This window comes from Bos taurus, chromosome 25 (assembly GCF_002263795.3).
Source record: "Bos taurus isolate L1 Dominette 01449 registration number 42190680 breed Hereford chromosome 25, ARS-UCD2.0, whole genome shotgun sequence".
Taxonomy (NCBI): domain Eukaryota; kingdom Metazoa; phylum Chordata; class Mammalia; order Artiodactyla; family Bovidae; genus Bos; species Bos taurus.
This window is the reverse complement of record NC_037352.1, coordinates 10,090,680-10,108,607: the sequence shown is the minus strand read 5'-3', so window position 1 is coordinate 10,108,607 and position 17,928 is coordinate 10,090,680. Positions and strand designations below refer to the sequence as shown.

The 17,928-nt window shown below is 42.0% G+C and overlaps 1 protein-coding gene across 1 annotated transcript in view; it reads left to right on the top strand.

The window, feature by feature from the left end:
- LOC616782 (uncharacterized) overlaps positions 1-17,928 on the top strand; it is a 164,984-nt gene that overhangs the window by 85,639 nt on the left and 61,417 nt on the right. Inside the window, exons 37-38 of the mRNA XM_059881464.1 lie at positions 3,372-3,589; positions 5,463-5,656. Of these exons, the coding sequence (XP_059737447.1) occupies positions 3,372-3,589; positions 5,463-5,656 (412 nt within the window). The remainder of the gene's footprint in view (positions 1-3,371; positions 3,590-5,462; positions 5,657-17,928) is intronic.

The following is a 17,928-nucleotide window of genomic DNA, read 5'->3' as shown; positions in this document are numbered from 1 at the left end:
TATAAAATCATGGCACCTGTCAGACTGGAAGATGTGCCATCGCCAAAGTCAGTTATAACGGGAGCTGATGGCCCTTGAATGTTTGCCGTGTGCCAGGCTCTGGTCTCAGCCCTTGATGTGGATCATCTCATGGATGCCTCGTGGTGCTGCTGATTGGCATTTTGCAGATGAGACTCTGAGGCACAGAGAGGCAATGAGCCCTGTGGAAGGTCATGGAGCACATAAGTGGAGGGTCTTGGATGGGCACCCAGGCAGGCTGGACGTGGAGCCCAGTGTGGCCCCAGCACTCATGGTGAGGGAGGAGGAGTCCTGCTGGAACCTTGGGTGCTGGGTCACCTAATGGATTCAAGCTTTATTATTACTTTTTTAAAAATTAAGAGTATAGTTGATTTACAATGTTGTATTAGTTTCAGATGTACAGCGAAGTGATTTAGTTATACTAAATACTATATATTTAGTTATATAGGTTGGGAAGATCCCCTGGAGAAGGGAACAGCTACCCAGTCCAGTATTGTGGCCTGGAGAATTCCATGGACTGTATAGTCCATGGAGTCGCAAAGAGCTGGACACAAATGAGCGACTTTCACTTCATATATGTATATATATCTCCACTCTTTTTTAATGTTCTCTTCCCACATAGGCCATTAAGAGTATTGAGTATATTATTACTTTTTAAAACAGCAGGAGCCTTTGCTCACATTATCTCTGTGTTTGAATGAGGGCTGGGCCTGGGCGACAGGAACCCAGCCTTCTCAAACCCATCTCCCCCAAAACATCAGGTATCTTTTCACTGATGTTTCTCAACCTAATTTTCATTACTGCATCCCTGACCAAGGAGGCTTGTTGGGCACTTTTCCCCTAATTGTCCCCTCTATGAAAATTTAAGTCCACACATGTCCTGTATTTCTGTTATGTGTGGATGCATATCTGGGCCTTGTATAAGAAGTTATTTTTTTTAACCAAAGCCCTCTCACAAGAACCAATTATGCATTTAAAGCGATATTGCCCCTGTTGAGAATGCATGCTCCACAAGACCTCTCGGGCCCACAGAGTCAATCAGAGAAGACACGGTGTACCCTGGAAGTTCCCAGCCTCAGCTGCACGTTAGAAGCCGGTGGGGGCAGTTTTATTAACAGAACATACCTGGACTGCAGCCTGGAGATGCTGAGTTGATTGGTTAGGGCATCCCAGGCACTCTTTTAAAAAATTAATAAATCTCAGTTTTTACAGCAGTTTTAGGTTTACAGGAAAATTGGGCAGAAAGTACGGAGAGCTCTCACAGACCCCTGTTCTCCACACGGTTTTCCCACTTATCGACATCTTGTGGGACTTCCCTGGTGGCCCAGTGGTGGACGGTGCTTCCACTGCTGTGGGGTGCCGGTTCGATCCCTGGCTGGGGTCTGAGATCCTGCATGCTGCATGGCTTGGCCAAAATAGAAAAATAAACAGATAAAAGGAGAATGTTTAAAAAATAAGCCAAACATCTTGCCTTAGTGTGGTACCTTTGTTAAAATGGAGGGACCAATATTAATTCATTATGAACTAAAGTGCATCATTTACTTTAAGGTTCTCTCCTTGTGCCATTCATTCTGTGCGCTTTGCCAAGTGCGTAATGTCATAAATCAGCTTACAGTAGTTTCACTGCCCTAAAGATCCTCTGCGAGCCCTCTGTTCCTCCTTCCCCCTCTCTTACCCTCTGGCCACCAGTTATCATTTTCTGTATTTTTAGTTTTACCTTTTCCCCTGGAACATCATACAGTTGGAATCATTCAGTTTGTAACCTTGAAGTGAAAGATTGGTTTGTTTCATTTAGAATGTGCTGTTACAATTCCTTTGTGTCTTTTCATGGCTTAATAGCTCATTTCCTTTTATCACCGAATACTGTTGCATTGTATGGGATACACTGCTGTCTATCAATTCAAGTAGCGAGAGGCCAGGCATACTTGTAAAAGCTCCCCATGCGACTGTAATGTGCAGACTGGGCCAGGCCAGTTTCTACCCTGTAGTGGGGGAACCGAAGCCCAGATCAGGATGTGGGCTTCAGATCCTACAGAGTTGGTGGAAGAGTGGGCCTCGCTGCTCGCACCCTACTCCTCCCCACATCATTCTGGGGGCCTGGTCAGGCCTTTGCTCCAACCTCACCCCAGGTGCAAAAGTGAAGTCGTTCAGTCATGTTCGACTCTCTGTGACCCCATGGACTGTAGCCTGCACCAGGCTCCTCTGTCCATGGGATTTTCCAGGCAAGAATACTGGAGTGGGTTGCGATTGCCTTCTCCAGGGGATCTTCCCAACCTAGAAATCGAATACAGGTCTCCTGCCTTGCAGGCAGATGCTTTACCCTCTGAGCCACCAAGGAACTCACCCCAAGTGTGGCCCCTCCTTATGCACCAGACATTCTCCCCTTTGACCTCCAGAGCTTCTAGCAGTTCTCTGGGCCCCAAGGGGCACTGTGAGCATCCTTTTCTGTAACTGAATTGCCCAGGGTCTTCTGCTCCCCACAGCAGCCCTATTTCAGGCACAAGCATGAGTTTTAGAGCCAGGCAGGCCCAGGTTGAATATGTGAGTCTCTGAGCCTCAGTTTCTCCATTTGTAAGACAAAAATCCCACCTCCTAGGTAGTGGGAAGGACAAGGTGATCCTGTTCCTGTGCAAGGAGCTGGGGTCAGGGAAGGCTTCCACCTGATCTTCCCTCTGTCTTATTTCTCTTCCTGAGTATTTGCTGTCCACTGTGTTTGGTGATGCTCAGTGCTGGTGTGACTCGGGAAGACTTCCTGGAAGAAGAGGCCCTCCTGCATACCCAGCTCCCACAGACCCTTCCTGTCCTTCCTCTGCCTTTTTTTTTTAATAGTATCTTTTATGAAAATAAAAAAGAGGGGTTCCTCTGGTGGCTCAGATGGTAAAGCATCTGCCTGTAATGCAGGCAGAGCCAGGTTTGATCCCTAGGTTGAGAAGATCTTCTGGAGAAGGGAATAGCTTCCCACTCCAGTAGTCTTGCCTGGAGAATCCCATGGACAGAGTTACTTGGCAGACTACAGTCTATAGGGTCGCAAAGAGTCGGACATGACCGAGTGGCTAACGCTTTCACTTCTACTGTTTTATAAAAGTGTGTATTTATTTATTACATGGCTCTGTTGGGTCTTAGTTGTGGCATGTGGTATCTTCCTCGTGTCATGGGAGATCTTTCTTTGCAACATGCGGATCCTCTACTTGAGCCGCAAGGGCTCAATAGTTGTGGCTCGCGCGCTAAGTTGCTCTGTGGCATGTGGGATCTTAGTTTGTCCCCTGCATTGCAAGGTGGATTCTTAACTACTGGAGCATGAGGGAAGAACCCCCAACACCGCTGCTTCTGAACGCTGTCCTCTTTCCCCGCAGGTGCAGGCGGCTGCCGCGCGCTACAGAGAGCGCAGCGTCAACGGCTCCCTGTCTGTGCACGTGTCTGGCGAGGAGCTGGTTCTGCTGGAGGCCAGTGCGAGACAGGACAGCCGGAGGAACACCCGGGGCTGGGGTATGAGTGTCCTCCTACACCAGGAGGTCCTCAGAGCCCCCAGGGCTGTTCAGCTGCAGCTCTCCAGCAAGGTCGCCCCAGCCAGGTGAGCATCCCCAGGTGGCTTCAAGGAGGGAGGGGGCCTCTGAGGTTGAAGGGCTGAAGTCCTGGGAGATGGGAAATCATCACCCAGAAGTGCCCTCTGGGACCATCGCTGAATGGGGTGGGACCATCCGTGCCATTCTTGAGTTTAAGGCTTGAGGAGGTAGAAGGGAGGAAACATTCAATTTTCCACTTTGATCTATTTTCCTTTCTTTTTTAGTTATAACAGCATTCACAGTTGTTGTTAAGTTGCTAAGTTATGTCTGATTCTTTTATGACCCAGTGAACTATAGCCTGCCAGGATCCTCTGTCCGTGGGATTTCCCAGGCAGGAATATTGGAATGGGTTGCCATTTCGTCCTCTTGGGGATCTTCCTGGACTAGAGATTGAACCCGTGTCTCCTGCATTGGCAGGCAGGTTCTTTACTGCCTAGCCACCTGGGAAGCTTTATTCCCAAACTTCAAAGGGTTTGAGGTAGATTATGAAAATGTACATTGTTCTAGGTCAAGAACTAGCCAACTTTCAGGAAAGGACAGGATGGTAAATATTTTTGGATCTGCGGGCCACACGCTCTCTGTGGCAGGTATTCTGCGATTGTAGTACAAAAGCATCGTAGACAACATGTAAATCAACGCAAGTGGCCAAGTTCTGATAAAACTTTATTTACTATACAGGTGGGCTGGTTTTGGCCCACAGCTTGCCAATTCTTATTCTGGGTTTCAAAAAAAAAAAAAAAAATACATGAGGAAGTTCGGGTGAAGGGAAGGAAAAATGGGAAGATGATCAATGTGGCATCAGTAAGCGAAATGCGTGCCTTTTTCTAGAGTGGAGCTGATGATTTGACTCTGAGCTTCCTAACAGCCAGGGCAAAGTAAGAAACCAAACAATGGCATTATTTGTAAATAGTGCCTTTCCTTAGGGAAACACACACACACACACACTCACACCTGTGTGAGTGTGCACCAAGCAAAGCATGGCTGATCTTGTCCCTGGTCTTGGTATTCCCATGGAAAGCAACTACCATGATGTCATATATAGAGCTTACCATGTGGGACTTCCCTGGTCGTCCAGTGGTTGAGACTGCACTTCCAATGTAGGGGGCATGGGTTCGATCCCTAGTCAGGAAAGTAAGTTCTTACATGCTTCGTGTGTGCTAGGTCACTTTAGTCATGTCCGACTCTTTGCGACCCCATGGATTATAGCCTGCCAGGCTCCACTGTCCATGGGATTCTCCAGGCAAGAATACTGGAGTGTGTTGCCACGCCCTCCTCCAGGGGATCTTCCCTATTGAAACATCAAATTCATGTCTCCTGTAGTTCCTGCATTGGCAGCTGGGTTCTTTACCACTAGCGCCACCTGGGAAGCCTTACGTGACTTGAGTCAAGAAAAGAAAAAACCCAAACAACAACAAAAAAAACACGTGGGTGATTGGCACCATGTCACCTGCCCCGATTCTCCAGGAATTTTAAGAGCAGGCTTCCTGGGACTGTTTTGTCCCTTGTCCCCCGCCGTAATAACATAGACTGATAACTCATTAGCAATGTCAGTTCAGCATCAGTAGTTCGATGCTTTCCTCCTCTTTACAGAAGAAGAAACTGAGGTTCAGGGAGTCGTGTCCTTGTGCAGAGCCCCACAGTGAGTGGGCAGCAGTCCTGGGATTCAGCCTCCCATTTGACTGACCTCAAAGCCCGTGATCTGAGCCCTCTGTTACACTGCATCCCTGCGAGCTGAGGGCCCAGGAAGGCGATCCCATGATGGGTCTGAACGTGGGGTTCAGAAATTCGTACGGCCAGACTGGCTTACTTGAAGGGGAAAAACACCATTTGCTGCAGAGATAGCTGCTGATGTTTTCCACGCCCCATCACTTTCCTTCCTAGGATCTGGCTGTTTTCCAAAGCCCTGCTGGACCAGAGCACAGTGCAGCTCTTCCTCAAGGCCTCCGAGGCTCGGAGAGGAGGCCGGGTCCTGACCCTGCGGACCCAAGCCCAGCACACAGTGGCCGCCTGGACAGCCCTGCCCCGTCTTCTGACCCTTGTGGGGGTGCTGAAGCAGAAGGAGGTGCTCAGAGAGGGTGAGAGCCTGGGGAGCACTGTGGGATTGTGGGCGAGCACCCTCTGTGGATCCTCCATGTAGATGAAATCCTACACATACTCAAGTCCACAGATGCTCTGTTCCAGCATCACACACACTCGTGATGCTCTTTGGTCAGCAGTTAGTACCTTGGGCTTCGCTAGGGGCTCAGCTGGTACAGAATCTGCCTGCCAGTGCAGGAGACTCCAGAAACATGGGTTCGAACCCTGGGTCAGGAAGATCCCCTGGAGGAGGAAATGACAACCCACTCCAGTATTCTTCGGGCTTCCCTGGTGGCTCAGAGGGTAAAGAATTTGCCTGCAATGCAGGAGACTGGAGTTCGATCCCTGCGTTGGAAAGATCCACCGGAGAAGAGAATGGCAACCCACTCCAGTATTCTTGCCTGGAGAACTCCACAGACAGGGCTGCTAGCAGATGGTAGTCCATGGAGTCACCAAAGAGTTGGACACGCCTGAGCGAGTAACACTTTCAGACTAACACTTTCAGAGTAACACTTTCAAAATGAATCTTCTGCTGTCTAAATACTAAACAGAGGGAGTGACTGAATGAGACACGTGGGACTGAGTAATTTTCTTTTTGGAGGTTGGAGTACAAACTGGTTTTGTTGTGTTTTGAGATTAATCCATATTGTCACAAGTAGCAAATGTCATTTCTCCATTGTAGTCCATCGTATGAATATTCCATGATTTCTTTGTACATCTTACTTTTTTTTTATTATGCAACACGTTTTTAAAATTGAAAACCAAACTAAACAGGCTACCTTGTACAGGACTTGTCAGAGCCTTAACACACTAATGATATTGGAAATATCCAGGAAGCAGGGCTGAGTGCAGTGTTCCCTTCTAACACTTGTTTTATCTTTTGGCTGTGCTAGGTCTTCGTTGTGGCATGTGGGCCCTTCATTTATGCCATATGGGCTTTCTAGTTGTGGGACATGGGCTTAGTTGCCCCTCAGCATGTGGGATCTTAGTTCACCCGTTCAGTTCAGTCACTCAGTCGTGTCCAACTCTTTGTGATCCCATGGACTGCAGCCAGGCTTCTCTGTCCATCACCAACGCCTGGAGCTTGCTCAAACTCATTTCCATTGAGTTGGTGATGCCATCCAACCATCTCGTCCTCTGTCGCCCCCTTTTCCTCCTGCCTTCAATCTTTCCCAGCATCAGGGTATTTTCCAATGAGTTGACTCATCAAATCATGTGGCCAAAGTATTGGAGCTTCAGCTTCAGCATCAGTCCTTCCAATGAATAGTTCACCAACCAGGGGTCAAACCCACATCCCCTGCTCTGGAAAGCAGTTTCTTAACCCTGGACCACCAGGGAAGTCCCTCTAACAATTTGTTTTTCTTCCAGTTTTATTGAAATATAATTGTCATGTAGCACGATATTAGTTTGTGTACAGCATTGTGATTTGACTTACATACATTAGGAACTGATAATCACAGTAGGTTTACTGAACATCTGTCATCTCATTTAGACACGAAATTAAAGAAAAAGAAAATTTCTTATGGAGAACTCTTAGGATTTTATACTCTTAATTTTCATATATGACATAGAGCAATGTTAATTATATTTATCATATTGTATATTACATTCTTCTGTGGGAGGAAATGGCAACCCACTCCAGTATTCTTGCCTGGGAAATCCCATGGACAGTGAGCCTGGCAGGCTGCAGTCCATGGGGTCTCAAAGAGTCAGACAGGACTCAGTGACTGAGCATGCATATTACATTCCTAGTACCTCTTTATCTTATAACTGGAAGTTCAAACCTTTTAAAAAATGTTTTATAGTTGATTCACAATGTTGTTAATTACTGCTGTACAGCAAAGTGATTCAGTTATATATACGTTCTTTTTCTTATGTCCTTTCCCTTTATGGCTTATCATAGGATAGTGAATATATAACAGTGATATATTGTAATCACTATTCATATAATCATCATAATATGTTATAATCATCCTAATATGATGTTATAATCATCATGATGTTATGTGATATATCAGTAGGAGCTTGTTGTTTATCCGTCCTTTATATAAAAACTCATCTCTGCTAACCCCAAGGTCCCACTCCATCCCTCTTCCAGCCCCCTCCCCTGACAACCACAGATCCGTTCTTCACTCTGTGACTGTGATTCTCTTTCTGTTTTGCCGTGGCTGTTGTTCAGTTGCTAAGTCATGTCTGTTTCATGGATAGGTTCACATGTGTCATATTTTAGATACAACACATAAGTGGTATCATTTGGTATTTGTCTCTCTCTTTCTGACTGACTTCATTTAGCATGGTAGTCTCTGGTTGCATCCGTGTTGCTGCAGATGACGTTATTTTGTTCTTTTCGTGGCTGAGTAGTATTCCGTTGTATGTGCACCACGTCTTCTTTCTCCATCCATCTGTCAGTGGACATGTAGGCTGTTCCCACGTCTTGGCTCTTGTGAACAGTGCTGCTGTGAGCTTAGGGGTGCGTGTGTCTTTTTGAATTATAGGTTTGTCCGGATATATGCCCAGGAGTGGGATTGCTGGAGCATATGGTAATTCTGTTTTTAGTTTTTTGAAGAACCTCCATCCTGGCTCAAAACTGCACAGTGGCTGCACCAATTTATATTCCCTCCAAGAAGCGTGTACATTTTGATTGCCTTCATCCAATACCCCATCCCCCACCTCTGATAACCATAAATGTGACCTTTTTTAAATTGAAGCATAGTTGATGTCGGAGAAAGCAATTGCATCCCACTCCAGTACTCTTGCTTAGAAAATCCCATGGACGGAGGAGCCTGCTAGGCTGCAATCCATGGGGTCGCTAAGAGTTGGACACGACTGAGCGACTTCACTTTCACTTTTCACTTTCATGCATTGGAGAAGGAAATGGCAGCCCACTCCAGTGTTCTTGCCTGGAGAATCCTAGGGACGGGGGAGCCTGGTGGGCTGCCGTCTATGGGGTCGCACAGAGTCGGACACGACTGAAGTGACTTAGCATAGCATAGCATAGTTGATGTATATTATATAAGTTACAGGGAGAAGGCAATGGCACCCCACTCCAGTACTGTTGCCCGGAAAATCCCATGGATGGAGGAGCCTGGTAGGCTGCAGTCCATGGGATCGCTAAGAGTCGGACACAACTGAGCGACTTCACTTTGACTTTTCACTTTCATGCATTGGAGAAAGAAATGGCAACCCACTCCAGTGTTCTTGCCTGGAGAATCCCAGGGACGGAGAAGCCTGGTGGGCTGCCGTCTATGGGGTCGCACAGAGTCGGACACGACTGAAGCGACTTAGCAGCAGCAGCAGCAGCATATAAGTTACATGTTGAACAACATAGTGACTCACAATTTAAGGGTTATGCTCCATTAGAAGTTATTATAAAATATTGACTATATTCCCCATGATACATGGTATATCCCTGTAGCTTTTTTACTTTGTACATAATGGTTTTTACCTCTTAATCCTCCATCCCACTTCCCTCTCCCCCTTGGTGACCACCGGTTTGTTCTGTATATCCATAAGTCTGTTTTTCTTTTCTATTAAATTCACTAGTTTGTTTTATTTTTTAGATTCCACATATAGGTGATATACAGTGTTTGTCTTTTTCTGGCTGACTTATTTCACTTAGCATAATACCCTCCAAGTCCATCTATATTGTAGGAAATGGCAAAATTTCATTCCTTTTTATGGCTGAGTAGTATTCGTGTGTGTATGTGTGTGTGTGTATTATGTCTTCTTAATGCATTTGTCTGTTGATGGATGAATTGCTTTCATATCTTGGCCATTGTAAATAACACTGCTATGAGCATTGGGATACATATATCTTTTTGAATTAATATTTTCTTTTTGGATATATACCCAGGAGTGGAACTGCTGGTTCATATGGTGGTTCTATTTTTAATTTTTGAGAAACCTTCATACTGATTTCCATAACGGCTGCACCAATTTACATTTCCATCAGCAGTACACAAGGGTTCCTTTTTCTCCACATGCTTGCCAACATTTATTATTATTATTATTTTGATGATAGCCATTCTGCCAGATGTGAGATGATATCCATTATGGTTTTAATTTGTATTATTCTGATGGTTAATGATGTTGAGCATCTTTTCATGTGCCTATTGGCCAACCTGCATGTCCTCTTTGGAAAAATGTCTACTCAGGTCATCTCTCCATTTTTTACTCAGATTGTGTGGCCTTTTCTTGATGTTGAATTATGTGAGCTGTTTATGTACTTTGGATATTAACCTTTTATTGGTCGTATCATTTACAAACATTATCTCCCATTCAGTAGGTTGTCTTTTTGTTTTGGTGATGGTTTCATTTGCTGTGCAAAAGCTTTCAAGTTTAATTAGAGTCCATTTGTTTATTTTTGCTTTTATTTTCCTTTGCTTTAGGAGACAGACTCAAAAAAATATTGCTACGATTTAAGCCAGAGTGTTCTGCCTATGTTTTCCTCTAGGAGTTTTATGGTTTCTGGTCTTATATTTAGGTCTTTAATCCACGTTGAGTTTATTTTTGTACATGGTGTTAGCGAATGTTCTACTTTCATTCTTTTACATGTAGCTGTCCGATTTTCCCAGCACCAATTATGGAATAATCTCATTTTTTATGAGTTTGTTTTTGAAATGTAATTGACCTGCAACACTCTTAGTTCCTGTTACACAATATAGTGACTGGATACTTCTGTATGTTTCAAACTGATCACCAGGATGAGTCTAGTTAGGATATGTTACCATACAAAGATATCACATAGTTATCGGCTGTGTTTCCCATTCTGTACATTTTATACCCATGACTCATTTATTTTGCAACTGGAAACTTGTAGCTCTAAATAGCCCTTACCTATTACCCCGGCCCACCTCCCCTGTGGCAACCACCTGCCTGTTCTCTGCATCTTTGACTCTTTCTGTTTTATGTTTGTTCATTTATTTAAGATTCTATATATAAGTGAAATCATATAGTATTTGTCCTTCATAATACCCTTATGTTGTTGAAAATGGCAAGATTTCATTCTTTTTTGATTGAGTAGTATTCCATTATGTATGTATATACTGCATCTTCTTTATCCATTCATCTATCAATGGACACTTAGGTTGCTTCCATGTCTTGGCTATTGTAAATAATGCTGCAATGAAGGTTCAGTTCAGTTCAGTCACTCAGTCGTGTCCAACTCTTTGTGACCCCATGAACTGCAGCAAGGCTTCCCTGTCCATCACCAGCTCCCAGAGCTTGCTCAAACTTATGTCCATCGAGTTGGTGATGCCATCCAACCATCTCATCCTCTGTTGTCCCCTTCTCCTCCTGCCTTCAATATTTCCCAGCATCAGGGTCTTTTCTAAGGAGTCAGTTCTTTGCATCAGGTGGCCAAAGTATTGGAGTTTCAGCTTCAGCATCAGTCATTCCAATGAAAATTCAGGACTGATTTCCTTTAGTAATGAAGGATATATTCTAGATTTCATTTAGAAATGAATGATTTCATTTAGCAATGAAGGTAGGGGTGCATATATCTGTTCTAATTAATGCTTTCATTTTCTTCAGATAAATACCCAGAAGTGAATTTGCTGGATCACTTGGTAGTTCAATTTTTAACTTTTTGAATTATACTGTTTTTCAAAGTGGCTACATCGAATACTTTTTATTTTGACATGATTTTAGTCTTACAGAAAAGTGATTACAAAGAATCCCAGAGGCTCTTTACCTGGCTTCACCAATTATTGACATTTATCACAATTGCTTTTATCATTTTTATTCCCTTTTTTGGTCTCCCTGTATGTATATGTGTCTATAGAACATTATTATTTGCATACAAATTTTTTTATTTTTGGCCACATTGCACATCATGTGGGATCTTAGTTCCCCAACCAGGGATCAAACCCACACCTGCTGCAAAGGAAGCATGGAGTTTTTAACCACTAGACTGCCAAGGAAGTCCCTAAAATTTTTTAAATTCTTGAACTGTGTTTTAATAAGCTTCAGACGTAATAGTTCTTCACCCCTAAATAGTTGTGTTTATTTCCAAAAAAATAAAGACATTCTCATACATTCTTCAATACAGTTCTTAACTCAGGAAATTAGCGTTTATATGTTGCTGTTAGCTACAGACTTTATTGCGATTTCACTGGATGTCCCAGTCATGTCCCTTATAGTAAAAGAAAATCCTGAATTGTGCTCTACATTTAGTTGTGTTGTTTCTTTGGTCTCTTATTCTGCATCGGTTCTTCTGTATTTCTTTCTCTTTCACGATAACATTTCAAAGGGTGCAGGGCAGTCGGTTTGTGGAACATCCCTCGTGTGGGCTTTGCCGGATGCTGCCTTACACGGCTACTTTCAAAAAAGCCTTGTTGGCAGCGTGCCACCGAGTGTCACTTTGTCCCTGTGCTCTTGGTGACATCAGTCTCGATCACTTGGTTAAAGTGGCGTCTGCTAACTTTCTTCCCTGTTAAGCTTCTTTTCCCTTTGTATGCTGACTTCATAAAACAAGTTGAGAAGTACTTTATTCCCTTCTGTTTTCTGAAAGAGCTTGTGCAAGATGGGTGTGAACACTCCTGTAATTGTCTGATGGACGCTACCAGGGAAGCCATCTGGAATTTTCTTTGTGGAATTTTTTTTTTAGAAAATGAATAGATTTATAAATCTATGTATATTTTCTATTTCATCCTTATCATTCTGTGTAAATTCTGTTTTTCAAGGAATTTGTCCATCTCAACTAAGATGTCAGCCATATTTGTAGTGGTTTATTATATGTATTATAATCTTTTTAAGGTATCTATAATGATACCTTCGCTTTTGTTCTTGACGGTCGTTATTATGTTTCGTCTCTCTCTTCCTTATTAGTCTAACTAGGATTTTGTCAATTTTTAAAATCTGTTCAAAGAAACAAATGTTATTCTTTTAAATGTTCTGGGTTTTTTTTTGTTGTTGTCTCTTTTCAATTCCATTGACTTCAGACATTATCTCTATTATTTCCTTTCTTACACTTAATTTGGGTTTACTTTGCTGTGCTTTTTATGATTTATTTATGGCAGCTCCTCAACCCATTGACTTTTAGACCTTTTTCCTTTTCTAATATAAGCATGTAAAACCATACATATTCCTTTAGCTGCATCCCACAAAATTTGATGTTGTGAATTTTTATTATAATTTGTTTTAAAATATTTTCAGATTTCCCTTATGATTGCTTCTTTCAGCCATGCATTGGAAGTCTGTTGCTTAATTTCCAAGTATTTGAGATTTTTCTAGATAGCTTTTTAATATTTAATTTTGCTATGGCCAGAGGATTTCTTCTGTAGGATCAGTCCTTTAATATTCGTTGTGACTTGTTTTATAGGCCAATCTATATCTGTCTTGTGAACACATCTTATGCAATAAAAAGAATTTGTATTCTGTAGTGTTGTTGGGTGTAATGTTCTATAAATGTTAGTTAAGTCAAGATGCTTGGCTGTATTGTTCTGATATATACTTCTACTGAATTTTTTTGCCTGGTTATTGTATCAAGCAGAGAAAGATGGTAAACTTGCCGACTATGTGGGTTTCTCTAGCTTGTTTCATTTGGTTTTTGCTTCATGTATGTGCGTGGCATACTGGTATTGGGTGTATAAGCATATGTGATCATTATTCTTAGTGAGCAGCCAGGTCTATCCTTAGGAAATGGACTGCTGTCTCTCCCACAGTTCTTTGTCTCGAAGTCTATTTTGTCTGATGTTAATGTTGCCACTCTTGCTTTTTCTTAGCATTTGTACTATATATATATTTCCATCCTTTTTCTTCCCACATATTTACTTCCTTAATATTTAAGGTACATTTCTTATAGCCCACATACAGTGGGATTTTGCTTTATATATCTAGTCTGACAGTCTCTGCTTTGTTATAGTATTTGGTTGATTTATGTTTATCATGATTATTGATATGATTAGATTTATGTCTACTATTTTGCTGTTTTGTTTTCTACTTTATCATATACTTTTTCTTCCTCTGTTATTATTTTCTTTTGCCTTCTTTCTGATGATTTTAAGAATTTTTAGAACTCAGTTTTAACTTATCTATTCCTCTTTCAACTATGCCTCTGTATATTCTTTCACATTCTACTTAAGAGTTTCTGGTATGATTTCTCTTCAGTATGAAGAATCACCTGTAGCATTTCTTGGAAGGCTGGCTTGCTGACAATAAGTCTCCTTAATTTTTATTTATTTGAAAAGGTCCTATTTTGCCTTAATTCTTAAAAGATATTTTTAAATGTATATTTCTTGACACATTTGGATAAACTTTCATATTTGCTTCTTCAGAGATTTCTTTCTGACCAGTTCTCATTGTCCTCATCTGTGGTTTCCAATGGCACATGTTTTAGAAGTTTCTGCATTGTTCCACAGATCTCTGAAGCTCTGTTGATCTTTTTAGTCCTTTTTCCTTTGCTTTAAATATCTATCAGTCTATCTTCAAGTTCACTAGCTCTTTCTTCTCCAAACACCCCCCAATAAAAAAATTTTAGATTGTCCAATAATTTTTTTCAATCACAGATTTAATATTTTTTAGTTCTAGAATCATCACTAGGTTATTTTTATTTCTGGTTTTCATTCAATACAAGAATATTTTCCTTATATTTTCAAACATGGTTATAAGAGCTGTTTTAAAATCTTTGTCTGCTAATTCCAGTGTCAAGGTCATCTTCAGGTTGATCTCCCTTGACTATTGATTGCCCTTTCTCTTAAATGTGATTTACATTTTACTATTTCTTTGTACACTGAGTAATTTGAGATTGTATTCTGGACATTTTAAGTGATGTTAAGACTGATTATTTTCTATTTCTCTGAAGAGTATTATTATTTAAAAAAATTTTTTAGCATGCAGTAAACTTGGCTGGTCTCAAAATCTAGACTCTGTCTTTCTTCTGGTGGGCTGCAGTCGAAATAATTTTCAACTCTTTTATCTTAGCAGGTCTGCTTAGAAGTCTGTCCCACCCTTGTTCAAGGATTAGCTTTGGACAGACTTCATACATAGAATTTGGGATTCTCCCCTGTGGTTCTCTCTGGAATTTCTCACTTCACTTTCCATTTGCTGTCATCACCCTGAACTCTGTTCTCTGATTCTGTAATTGGTAAGACCGTGGATTTCTGTCTGAGTTTTGCTCATCCTTCTTGGCACCAAGAAGAGTAAAAACATGCAGCTCAACCATCGCTGGTCCTTTCCTCCAAGTGTTAACTCCCCTCCATTGTCACTCTCTAGTCACTTCAGGTAATTGCTTCATATGTTTTGTCCAGAACATGCAATTGTTACCTTGAGAGGGTTACTCAATTGAAGTGTCCCCACCGTCCCACCATTAATGGAGATAAATCTCCTGTGTCTTTTTGATATATCCCTATCATACCTTGGCCACTTCTTCCTTTATGGCCAAAAAGATGTCTCAGTCTCACGTTATGCTTTCCCTGATATGGAACAAGCCATTTCTCCAAGGACTCCTGACTCCTTTTGTGCAAAAATAGTATTTAAAAACTAAGATCTGGGATCTAGATGTGTTTATCAGTCTTTCTAGGCCTTCTGAATGAACAGACCAAGAAAACAGATGGATGTGTACATACATACACACATATCTTTTCTGTCTATAGGTATATAAGTTTACAATTACTAGTTCATACTGATGCTCTTAATTCCAGTCCATCATGAAAAAGTTCATTCTGTTTCTTCCCCCTTTCATATTTCTTATTCCTTTCTTCAACAGCAAGAAATCTGGCTCTACTTATCCACAATATATTTAGTTATTTGTTCAGCCCCAGAATACATAGAAAGTAGTCAGAATTACTAACCTATATCTTTGAGGAAACAAAGCCTTATAACTAGAATTCGGTATTTGTTTAGAGTTCTTCTGAGGGTATAAATCCAAACGGGGCTTCTCAGGTGGCTCTAGTGGTCAAGTATCTGCCAGCCAATGCAGGAGAGGTACTAGACATGGGTTCCATCCCTGGGTCAGGAAGATCTCCTGGAGTAGGAAATGGCAACCCACTCCAGTATTCTTGTCTGGAAACTTCCACGGACAGAGGAGCCTGGTGGAGTATATAGTCCATGAAGCCGCAAAGAGTTGGACACGACTCAACACAAAAAAATAAATACAAACATGGTATTTAAACTTTAGTTGGCGTTAATCTCCCACCCATCCTGTGTGATGCTGTTAATCATTTGAAATACAATTGGTTCACTGGTTTCTGTTTATATTCCATTTTCAAGTTTCCAATCTATCAATTTTGTGTGTTTATTTTTTGATTATGTGAAACTGCAAGGTTCCAAAAGTCAGGATTTCACAAAAAGGGATTTTTTACCCAAATATCCTTGACCATCATGCCCTGGCTGAACATCTGTCCAGGGCCCAGTTTTTCAGAAACTAAAGACTCTGCTTTTCTACCAACCTTGGGGAAATAGAATCATTCTCTCATCTTGGAGTAATATTAACACCAACCCTCCTAATTCCTAATTGGTTAAATTGTGGCAAAACCAAATTGCAGGGACTTCCCTGGCAGTCTAGTGGTGAAGACTTTGCCTTCCAACGCAGGCAGGTGCAGCTTCAATGCCTGGTCAGAGAGCTAAGGTCCCATTTGCGTCCTGGCCAAAAAAGCAAAGCATAACACAGAAGCAATATTATAACAAATTCAGTAATGACTTTTAAAATGGATTTTTTTTTAAAGAAAGCTAATTGCATAATAAAATACCTAAGACTGTATGACATAGGTTTGAAAAAACTTATCAAATAAAGTTACATCAGGGTACTGTTCTCAAGTTTACTTTGATTTACACTGGTGGTCTCCCCTTCATCTTTCTGAAGTTTGTCATTTGCAGCTGATAACAGACTCGCATGCTGATCTTAACACATATTGCTTTATTTAAAAAAAAAAAAAACAACTTTACAATGTTGTGTTGTTTGCTGCTGTGCGGCAAAGTGAATCAGCTATACCTGTACATATATCCCCTTTTCTTGGATTTCTTTCCCATTTAGGTGGCCACTGAGCATTGAGAAGGGGTCCCTGTGCTACACAGGAGGTTCTCATTCGTTTCCTGTTCTATACATGGTCGTGTATATATGCCAATCCCAGTCTCCTAGTTCATCCCACCCTCTCATTTCCCCTCTTGGCATCCATACCTTGTTCTGTACGTCTGTGTCTCTATTTCTGCCTTCCAAAGAAGGCAATTATCGAGGTATACTTTCTTGGGGCACAATTTACATACAGGGAAGAACCCTTTCAGTTCTGATAAACTGGTGGTGTACCCACCAACGTAGTCTAGATGCAGAACAATTCCATCTCCTCCAGAAGTTCCTTCCTGCTGCTCACTGTCATTAGCCTTTGCCCCACCCCCAGTCCCTGGCAGCCACCCAGTTGTCTGTCCCTGTAGCTTGGGCTACTCCAAGATGTCATGTGAATGGAATCATATGGTACGGAAACTTTGAGTATGACATCGTTTGCCCTACATAATGTGGTTGATATTCAGCCAAGTTGTATATATCAGTAGGTTTTCCCCCTTTTGTTGGTAAGTAGTATTCCATTGTGTGGATATGCTGCAGCTTTAAAAATATTTTACTTATTTATTTGACTGCATTGGGTCTTAGATGCAGCATATGGTATCTCTGGTTGCAGCACACGGGCTCAGTAGTTGGGCACATGAGCTTAGTTGTTCCATGGCATGTGGGATCTTAGTTCTCCAACCAGGAGCGAACCTGCATAGAATTCTTAACCACTGGACTACCAAGGAAGTCCCAGTGCTGCAGTTTATCCATTCACAGCTGAAAGCTATTTGTGTTGTTTATAGTATTTTCAATTATGAATGAAAATGAAAATCGCTCATTCGTGTCCAACTCTTTGCAACCCCATGGACTCTATAGTCCATAGAATTCTCCAGGCCAGAATACTGGAGTAGGTAGCCATTCCCTTCTCCAGGGAATCTTCCCAACCCAGGGATTGAAACCAGGTTTCGCACATTGCAGACAGATTCTTTACCAGCTGAGCCACCAGGGAAGCCCAAGAATACTGGAGTGGGTAGCCTGTCCTTCTCCAGCAGATCTTCCAGACCCAGGAATAGAACCAGGGTCTCCTACATTGCAGGTGGATTCTTTACCAGCTGAGCCACTAGGGAAGCCCCCAATTATCCAATTACGAATAAAGCTTCAACCATCATGGGTCTACCAGTTTTTGTGGGAACATGTGATTTCATTTCTCTTTGGTAAATACCTAGGCATGGGATTGTTGTGTTGTATGGCAAGTATATATTTATAGGAAATGGCCAGACTATTTGTAGAGTT